At 50.3% G+C, this 10,357-nt stretch overlaps 1 protein-coding gene across 3 annotated transcripts in view; it reads left to right on the forward strand.

The window, feature by feature from the left end:
- CACNA1E (calcium voltage-gated channel subunit alpha1 E) overlaps positions 1 to 6,539 on the forward strand; it is a 269,347-nt gene extending 262,808 nt beyond the window's left edge. For 2 of the 3 annotated variants that reach the window (XM_039483761.1, XM_039483762.1), the window contains 3 exons: positions 890 to 1,070; positions 3,350 to 3,540; positions 5,389 to 5,928. In XM_039483761.1, coding sequence (XP_039339695.1) covers positions 890 to 1,070; positions 3,350 to 3,540; positions 5,389 to 5,928 — 912 coding nt within the window. Of the gene's footprint in view, positions 1 to 889; positions 1,071 to 3,349; positions 3,541 to 5,388 lie in introns of all 3 variants that reach the window. The other variant, XM_039483760.1, reaches the window with a different exon arrangement.
- Positions 6,540 to 10,357: the final 3,818 nt, after the last annotated feature.

Here is a 10,357-nt window from a genome sequence, read left to right on the forward strand (position 1 = left end):
CATGAGAAGCAAGGGGAGGCGGCTGGAAGCAAGTCAGAAAGAAGGCACAAGAAGAGAAAGGGAGAGAACTACAAGGAGAGGGGATTGGGTGGAGAGAAGGGAAGGAAAAGAATGGATCCAAAGATGGAGAAGGGAAAAGCAGATGAGGTAAGGCAAGAAAAAATACAAGCAGGGACAACTGATGGGTGGCAAAGAACAAGAGAAGACAAGAGTGGAGAGAGGGAAGAAAACAAGGGATGGACTAAAGGAGGGGAAGGAAATGGCGAAAGGAAGAGGGAAAGCATGGAAACATGGAAACCTGAGATGAGAGAGGAGAGAGAATGGGGAGGAATAAGGTGGCAGAAAGGAAGGAGGGATGGAAGAGAAATGGTGTAAGGGGGAGTGAAGGATAGGGAGAGTGAATATAGTTAGAAGGACAGGTAGTTGGTTATGAGAGCAACAAGAGAGAGTGAGGGCAAATGGGGAAGAGGCAGGAGATGAAGGACAGGATGGTGGGCTGGTGAGAAGGGGACAGGCCGAGGAGAAGTACATGGAAATATGGCAGTAGTTACGCAAATACATTGAAAAGGAGAGAGACATGGGAGCAAATAAACCAATAGGAGCTTTCCTTTCTCTTCCCTTTTGAATTTCCTTTGCTCTTCCTTTTTCTGCACTGATTGACACCAGGTGAGAATCTGGCCATAGCTTTTTAATTCAGTGATAGATGCTGGAGCAGCTCTGGAGCCTTTGCTGTTACATTTCCTGCACTCCCTCCCGGAAAGTGTCTGAGCAGGAGAGACTGTACTAGTCTTTCTCTGATATTAGACACCTTGACTTCAGAGTGGTCCGTCTGCCTCCCCCTGCCGCTGCTGCTGGCTTCCATTAATCATCCCATGGGGTGCATTTCCAGGTGGTTACAGACACAAGCTCTATGAGACGATCATTCTCCACCATCCGGGACAAGCGTCCTAACAGCTCCTGGCTGGATGAGTTCTCCATGGAGCGAAGCAGTGAAAACACGTACAAGTCACGCCGGCGAAGTTACCACTCCTCGCTGCAGCTGTCTGCTCGCCGCCTGAATGCAGACTCAGGTGAGGGGGGGTTCTTTCCCAGAGTACAAGAATCTTCTTTGGGTGAGTAATTCACTACTTTCTGCAGTCCGAGCTTCAGTATTACTATTGGGTATGGCAGGGTCGTGGGGCACTCCGCCCAAAGACAATGGTAAAGAATCAAGAACTAGAAGTCCAATCCAATCCAGCTTTATCATCATGCATTTCTTTTCCATGCAAGATGTGCCCCAGGATAGTATACAGGATTAAATTATACATTCGGAGAGTGCCACAAGGAGCAAGGAGGGGAGGGAGCTGCTAAGAAATATGGGCAAGGAAGACTTATATTTTATGAAATCTGAAAATAGATGGAGAGTCCATGAGCCAGAGAAATGCAGGCACTGCAAAGAGGAAGGCTACCTTGTACCAGGTGTGGAGATGACAGAAAAGCGGCGGGGGCTGGACAAGCAGAGGGGGCAGCGCGCAGACCAGGGAAGAATAGTGTTCTATAAGAGTTGCACCCGCAGTCCAAGAGTTGTCAAAACAAGGTGCCAGAACAGCTGCAGCAGGACACCTGGTGTCCCATGTTTGGGTCTTGGCCTGGGGTCCCTCCCACTGTGGTCCAGCATTCCTCCAGCTGGGGTGAGCCACAAAACATCTCAGAATCAGGTCCCGATGATGGGGCTACCAACCAGGCCCTTGCTCCAGTGTGCATCTGGCTCAGCTCTACTTGGTGTGGGGTGTTCTTCCTCTAACCCTGAAGGAGGCCACCCCCATCCTGGTCTCCTGTTGCTCCTTCACACTGTCAGCAGCATGTACAGGAGTTGTGCTGAGCCACCAGCCCTCTTGTACAGCAGCAGTGCTGTCTGTCCCCTGTCCCAGGCAGCATCAGGATTGGCAGTGGTACAAGTTTGCCATCCCTGCCTTACATGAGTGGCTGCAGATCCTCAACTCTGGCTCCCACTATAGGTGCAAAGGATTCACTGCAGCACCAGATGAGTTTGGTGCCACTGGCTTTCTGATTGGCAAGTGCTGTTTAGATGAAGGAGAAGAGAGGGCTATGCGGGGATGGGCCAAAACAAAATGGCAAAATCGTCTGGTGTATATCCATGAGCTTCCCCAAGAGGGAGTGAGAAGTAGAGAGAAATCTGGTCTGTAAGCTAAGCTGGAGTCAGTCCATAGAAGACTTGAGAAAAAACCAGGTGTGAACTGGATCCTGACGTGACTGGGGAGTCAGTGGAACTGTATGGAGACAGGGCTGCAGCATTCTGCACCTCCTGGAGTCTGGTGAGATGGGGCTTGGCAAAGCCATGGAGAAGAGAGTTGCCATGGCTCAGGCATGGATGAGAATTTCAGCTGAAAGTGAGGCAGTGGCTTGCATTGGCATAGTTGCGGAGCTGGTGATAGGCAGGTTTACAGGCACGGGAGATGTGGGAGGAGAAGGAAAGTTCAGATGCTAAGATTACACGCAGTGGAGGCAAATGGGAGGTCTGTGCCAAGAAGGTGGGAGGTAGAGTTGTGTTTGAGGATGGCCAGGCATTCCCCTGAAAGAAGCTGCGACAGAGTCTTGGGGTTTACTTGGTTGAGACAGGTCAAAAGTATGTGGGGTGGGGCTCACCAAATGCACTGCCAGTTCCATCCGGCTGAGAGTGGTGCTTTAGGGAAGCATAAAGGTGGAGATAAGTTGACTGAGAAGGAGAAGTCACAGAACAGCAGCAGGCTGAGAATTGAGCTTTCTGTGGCTCAGTCAAGGTGGTGTCTTGACACAGGAGGAGTCACTGCCAGAGACAGAGAGGAAAGAGCCCAATAAAACGAGAGCAGAGCCATTGTTGGAGGGAGCTGTACAGTTCAGGAGGTGCCGCAGGAGGAGACAGTGGTCCATGGTGTCAGAGGAGGCACTGAGGCTCTGGAGAAGGAGGAAGGAGCAAGACTTTGTCAGCCCCAAGGAAAGAGCAATTTCCATGCTATGGCCAGAGCCACTGCAGACTGAAGGAAATCACAACAGCTGTCACAAGCACTTTGCTCAGCGGGAAGAGGAGGGTGTAAGAAGATATGAGGCAGTAGAGATACACTCCTCCTTTGGTGAGGCAGAGGGAGCTCTTATAGGATCCTAGGCATGAGGACAGCCCCTCACCTGCCTGGCCCAGAGGAAATGTTAGGTTAGCAGGATGGAGAGAGTCTGAGAGAACGGGAGCTCTGGACATTAGAGTTAAGATGACAGCACCCGCCTAGCGTGGTTGTGATCTCTGGACCCCCACTTTGAACAAATTGCAGCAGCTGTCCCACTGGGGAGCCTTACAGTCTGGCTTTGTCCTCTCCAGGCCACAGGTCCGAGACGCATCGCTCGGGTGGAAGAGAACGAGGGCGATCCAAAGAACGCAAGCACCTGCTGTCCCCAGACATCTCGCGCTGCAACTCGGAGGAGAGGAGTCCGCAGGCAGATGGCGAGTCTCCTGTCCGGCGCCAGTCCAGGTCACCCAGCGAGGGCAGGTCACAGACGCCAAACAGGCAGGTAGGGATGAAACCAGCAGCCCAAACACCATTGTTCCAGGCAGAGATCCTGGGGCAGGAAAGGAGGCAAGCAACCATTCCCCTCAGAAATCTGCAAAACCATGGAGATCCCTGCACTCCTATCTCTGGGGTTAGGCAGCCACTGGTCAATTATTCTGTATATTACGGTAGCGCTGAAAAGCCCTACCTGCCACTGGAGCCCCATTTTGCTGGGTGCTGTGCAAACACATAGCATGAGACAGACTCTACCTCCAAGAGCTTCCAAGCTAATTAGACAGGACAGACAATGGGTGGGGGGGGAAACATGGGCACAGACAGGTGACATGACCTAGATCACAGAGCCTGGAACAGGATGCCTGAGTCCCCATTCAGGGCTCTATCCACTAGACCACACTGGGTGTTATTGTCTTATCCTAGTGCAAGCTGCGTGATTTGCCGTTGTGAAACCACAGTGCCTCTTCTGTAAATCTAGCAGGGAACTGGTGGTGGTGATGTTAATAGTACCAGGTGATGCCAAGTGCCATCAGTTAGAAAGCTCATTGCAGTGCTACCAGTAGCTGAGGAACAGTCACCATCCCTCCATATAGCTCTTTGCCAGACAAGCCCCAGCCACATTCAACCCACCCCTGTTTAAGTCTAAGGGTTTTTGCCTTTTCTTCGATATCACCACCACCACCACCAAGACACAGGCCCAGCTTCTCCACGGCTTTGCCCCTTGTCCAGTCATTTACACCCATGATACGTGGGTGTGAAATGGTACCATTCTTCTTGGTAGTATTTAACACCCCTTTTGCACTAGTGCAAACAGCTGCCCAAGCAGCACGGCAGGGGAGAATCAGACCTGTTCATATGAACAGTTTCTTTGTCAGTGTGTTTGAGAACACCATTAATTACCACTGACACCTTGTGGGGTTGCAGATGTCCATCCCTGGCCTTGCCGGTGCACTTTTGTGATGCAACAAGTGTAGGACTGTGAATGCACAAATGGATGATTGTGAGGCCCAATGCACGCCATTGTGAGATCACTGAAGGAAAGTGGGAGCAGCTGAGACAGTTTCCACCTCTGTTTACTCTGTTCTGATCTCCTGAGGCCTTGTCTCCACTAGAAGCTGGTCTACACTGAAGAGCTACATCAGCATAACTATGTCTCTAAGGGGTGTGAAAAATTCTCATCCCTCAAAGATATAGTCAAGACGACCTAACCCCTGGTGTAGACAGCGCTAGGTCAACAGAAGAATTCTTCCGTCAGCCTATCTACCGCCTCTCAGGGAGGTGGATTAGCTACACCGATGGGAGAACCCCTCCCGTCTCTGTAGTGATTGGCTACACTGAAGCACTACAGCGATGCAGCTGCAGTGGTTTGATGTAGATGTAGCCAGTGTGTTCTTAACTCGAGTTAGCTATGGGTGTGTCTACACTACAGGGGCACTGCTGTGGCACTGCTACTGTAGGGTAGATGCTTCCCTACATCACCAGAATTCTTCCGTCGACCTAGCGGTGTCTACAGTGGGTTTAGGTTGATTTAACTCCATTGCATAGGGAGTGACATTTTTCACAGCCCTGAGCAATATAGCGAGGAATTTTAGGTGTAGCCCAGGTGTAACTCAAGGTAAAATCCTCGTGAAGACAAAGCAGATTGGAGTATTCACAGGAGTTTGCAGGTTGAGTTCAAGACCAGGCTTTCCCGTGGCTAACTGGAGTTAAGAAGACACCTTATCTCCTAGGGAAGACGCACCCATGGAGAGATTGCTTTTCATCAGGGGCTTCCGAAGGGGCAAGATGCAGCTTTTGACCAAACCGTCCCATCCCAGCTGTAATGTACACGTGTTTGTCTCCTTCCATTTTGCAGGGCACGGGCTCCCTGAGTGAAAGCTCCATCCCCTCTATATCTGACACCAGCACCCCGAGACGAGGTCGCCGGCAACTCCCTCCGGTCCCCCCAAAGCCACGGCCGCTCCTCTCCTATGCCTCCATGATGCGGCACCCTGGCGACACATCCCCACAACCCGATGAGAGCGAGGGGGGGTCCCCTCTATTTTCCCAGGCGCTGGAGACGAACGACACCTGCCTGACCGAGTCTTCCAGCTCTCCGCAGGGAAAGCAGAGCCGGCACTCCACTCCCCAGCGGTACATCTCGGAGCCATACCTGGCCCTGCATGATGACTCCCATGCCTCAGACTGCGGCGAGGAGGAGACGCTCACCTTTGAGGCTGCTGTCGCCACCAGCCTTGGCCGCTCCAACACCATCGGGTCAGCCCCTCCCTTGCGGCATGGCTGGCAGATGCCCAACGGGCACTACAGGAGAAGGAGGAGAGGGGCAGCACAGGGGGTGATGTGTGGGGCTAGCATCGACGTGCTAAGTGATACGGAAGAAGATGACAAGTGCTAGAGGCCGCTCCCTCCTTCTGTTGCATGCTCTTCACCACGCGTGGGAATGAAACGAACCCAAAATCAAATGCAGGAGAAATAAAATCTTTGTGCAAAAAAACTTTGAACCCGCTGACCCCTCCCCCCCTTTTTTCTGCACAAAGAAGCATTTGATTCGCTTGCACACCTCTGGTCCAGTAAGGCTCATGCACCAGTGGGATGAGTGTGGAAACCATGGAAATGCCCCTCCCAAGAAAAACAGGACTTTATGCCTATGGGAAACCAGAGGGTGGATCTGCTGCCAAGCAAAACTCAGCAGAAAGCAGCCAGGACCATGAGATTTATTTGTATTTGCCTTGGTCCCTTGAAGCTTGGCAAAAGATCCCAGCAGGCGGCTTTGGGCATGTTTCATTTTTCCCTTGGGAAGTCGGAGTGGGAGGATTGAGACAGATGCGGGGCCCTTCCAGAGAAACGGACACCATCACTGGGGTTCTCTTGTGCTGCCCGTGGCTTTTGGTTTGCTTCCCAGATGCATCAGCAACAAAACTGCCAGGAGGAAGGTGGGGTGGGGGTGGGCGGTGGCCCCGGGGCCCAGCGGACAGCCAGCCACTGCTGTGCATGGTGGGAGGGGATGGGTTCAGGTGAAACCAAAACAAAACGGCTTGTACCATGGGGAGATTTTGGGAGGAGGGGCTGGGGGCAATGCTGCTGAACGTAACCACCTTGCTCGTACATATATTATTTATATACTGAGAACTATAGGTGTGTGTGTATATATACGGTATGTGTGTGTATATATATTTATATGCTGTATATATAAAGATATACACATGCAGGTTTTTGTTTTAGTCAACTGGTGCACGGTATCTCCAGGGCCACCTTTCTCCCGCAGGACCTCTAGCCAGCAGGCAAACACTTTCTGTTGACTTACAGTATGGTATTTTTCCTAGCCTGCGTCTTGTTCAGTTGGACAAACGAGGCTGGGTCAGGCCCCTCTTTCCCCCTGCCTGGAAGGTGGCAGACCTGTTGTTTGAAATGCAAAATACAGTTGTAGGTGGATTTAAAACAAAAGGAAACGCCTCCCAGGAGATATTAACATGGGTGGTGGTTTTATTGCTGGGCTGTGATTTTTGCATGTGGTTGAGCACCAGCTAGACTGAGAGTCTGAGTGTGTGCCAAAGAAGTTACCACTTCACAGTTTATACTTGGACACCTATTTGAGTTCCTCACTGGGCTATGGGACTATGAAAATCTAGAGAAAGGAGTGGGAATATCTCTTTACACCAATACCTCCCCACTTCCTCTCGTGTGTGCGGCTGGCCTGGCACCATACTCTCTTCCTTGCGGCTCAGGTGCCTCTGCATTTCACTGATGCATGGACAGAGTATGCACTAGGGGTCTGATCAAAGCTTACTAGAGTCAGTGGAAGTGTTCCCACAAATATCAGTGGGCTTTGGATCAGGTCCTGATTGATGCCCCTTTGTTCTGACTGAGCGTGAAAGTGTTGTGCACTGGCAGACTGCTTTGGCAAACATGAGCAGATTCTTCCCTAATGAGCCACCCTAGTGCCAGTTGAGCAGGGCTAGGTGATGCAGATAAGTACATAAATCTCTGCCCAGCCCAGTCCTAACCCAAGAGACCCAGAGGAAATGCATCCACCCTCTCGAACAATGAAACTGAAGGAGTGAACACAGTACTTTTCAAAACCAGACTAATTGGTGTAGAGAGGGGATGGAAGGTGCAGATGGAAAGCATGGCCATTGCGGGTGAGCCCTTCTCCCCTCCCCGTTCCCCAAGCAGCTTCATCGCTGCATGGAGGGACACTTAGGCATATTAGCCTTTCAAGATCTCCTGCAGAGGCAATGCTACAGACTGAATCCAGTCCCCACGTCCCTACTGGGAAAAAGGAGGGCAGCATTCTTTATTTCCCAAGTTCAGGTGCAGGAACTGGACGTGGATTGCATCACCACAGCCATTAGAACCTCTCCTGGGCTTGGCAAGCTCCCTCTGACCTGGAATGGAGGAGGGTTTTGATCTGACCGAGGAGACCAGGGTTGAGATTTTCAAAGCTGACTGGAGGATTTAGCTTCTCATCTGTTCTCAATTTGCCATGAGCTGTGTGACCCCAGTCAGTTTCCAAAATCTTAACCTTCCTGCCTCGTGGCCTGCTGCCTACTTTTCCACCGGAAAATTACAGGCACTCTGGAGCAGTTCTAGGCAGAATGTTCTCCCCCAGGTCACAAACAGATTGGCACCATCATTGTGCCTTCAATCTCATATGGATTGAAGAAGGTTTGTTTGAGAAGCTTTAAAATATACATATGAAGTACCTGATGTGACAGTGTCATGCAAGCGGGGTTTTATTAGCATTGTCTTGAGAAGGTCACGTTACTCAGGGGTTAATTGTCAGCTCAACCCAAACCAAGGGCCTCTTCAACCTTTCCATTACACCGTCGTGCATTATGCCATGCAGTGTACAGAAAAAATCCATTTGGAGCAAGTTTTAGACAGGTGTATTGGGACTGTTTATTGTATCCCTTCACCTGTTAGCCAGGTGCAACAGGACCTAAAATGAGCTTTATTAACCATTAAAACGTCATGGCTGCAAGACCCAGTATCTCATCACCTTCCAGAGCTAGGAGCAGCATGCTGTGTATCTCGCTGAGAATCTCCCCTTTCCAATGGGATAAGGAGCCATGGGGGTTAGACACCCACATCACATTGGAAGGTCAGTGAACGTTGGGCACCTAACTCCCATTTGGGTCTTTAAAAATCTTCCCTTAAAGCTCCCATTTCTAGCACTTCAGCATTACGTAGTATTTGGCCATTGAGCTGTCCCTGCATCAGGAATGATTATCGCCTGCCAAGGGGCCTCTGCCCAGTCTAATTATGATGGGGAGAAATTCCACATTTGGGGGCAAGAAGAAACAATTCTGTGGCAGGTTGTTTTGGGGAGCTGCTCAGGGTTTTCGGCTGTTAGAAGTCATCCTGGTGTGAGGATGGATTAGTGGACAGAGTGCAAGCAAGGGGAATGAAGGATCAAGATCAATGCAGTTTATTGCATGGTTATGCCATTTTTCTCCCATGGCTCTGCCACCTATCCCATAGCTCTGCAATTTTGCACGTGCATAGCACCTCAGTCTGTGGGAGGAGGACGGGGGAGCGCATTTATTCTATATGACTTGGCTTTCATGTAAACAGGACTTATTTTCCTGCAGAAGGTGTGTTTCTAGGCACGTGCTCTGTCTTCTGTCTTTCAACGATAATCTTCAAGGGAAGCACATAAGTAATCAGCCATGTGTGCTGTCCCCAATGTGCAGTATCCAGCACAAGTCCTTCAGAGGACCCAAAGAACAGATTTAGCAAATCAACCATTTCTTCTCCCTTTCAGTGGCCTTTATGCAGAAATTGAGGTAGGAGGCTGATTTTCACTTCCGGTTTTAGGCTGTTCAGGCCTTGGTTCAGCAATCCATCCCTCTCCAGCAAAGCATGGGAGCACATGCTTAACTACGCTGAATTAGGATGGATTTAAGCATGTGCTTAGATGCTATACTGAACTGCGACCCGAATGCACTAAGGATATGCGAGTGCAGACCAAAAGCTTACCCGGCAGGCAGGACTGGATTGAAATGGATTTGTCTGCAGTTAGTTTGTGGCTGGCCTGGTCTGCTTGAAAATTGAAATTTTCCTTTCCTAAAGTCCAGCTATGCCACAAAATAAATCCAGTCTGAGAGGGGAGGGCTGGCCGCCCACGCTTCCAGTGTTCCCAGAATGGGTTGGCCCCTCCCATCCACATACACATGTGCAAATGGAAGGGAACAAACCAGCAAATCAGCAGCTGGCAATAATATAATGGTGTGGGTATTATTATATAGCAGCTTTTGTCTTAAGGTACCTGTACAGATAAATGGGCTAAAATCCTGCTCCTGTTGAGAGTGGTGAGGTGGAGGGTGCAAGCGGATTCAGCATAAGGGGTGCTGGGGAACTCCGGGATTGTCCGGCTGTAGGAAGAGGGTTGAGCAGAGTATGGATGAGTAAGTCTGCCTGCAGTACTGCAGTGCAGCATATTCGGGACTAGTGTGCTTATCTGTAGAGTTCATGAAGTTGAGTCATCTGGGACAGCTTCCTAATACAGGAATACAGCATGTGGCTGAATTCCAGCTCCAGTTGTAACTGCTCTGTAATTCTGTTCTGCCAGCCTGAATTCCCCCTGTGGTTTCAAATGTGTGTTCTCTGCTGTGCTCACTGTGGCAGAGGGATGCTAGTGTAGGGTAGCTGTTTTGTTTCCACCCCAGAGGTGGTTGCATTTCAGTAGGGTGAGGAGTGATCTTTGTACAAGTCAGTGGGAGTTTTGCCATTCATTTCAGCAGGACTAGACTTTGGCTTGGGGGCTGTATAAATGCTTTGGGACCGAAGATGCTATGTAATTATAATACCCAATGTACTATATT

This window comes from Mauremys reevesii, linkage group 8, assembly GCF_016161935.1.
Source record: "Mauremys reevesii isolate NIE-2019 linkage group 8, ASM1616193v1, whole genome shotgun sequence".
Classification (NCBI taxonomy): Eukaryota; Metazoa; Chordata; order Testudines; family Geoemydidae; genus Mauremys; species Mauremys reevesii.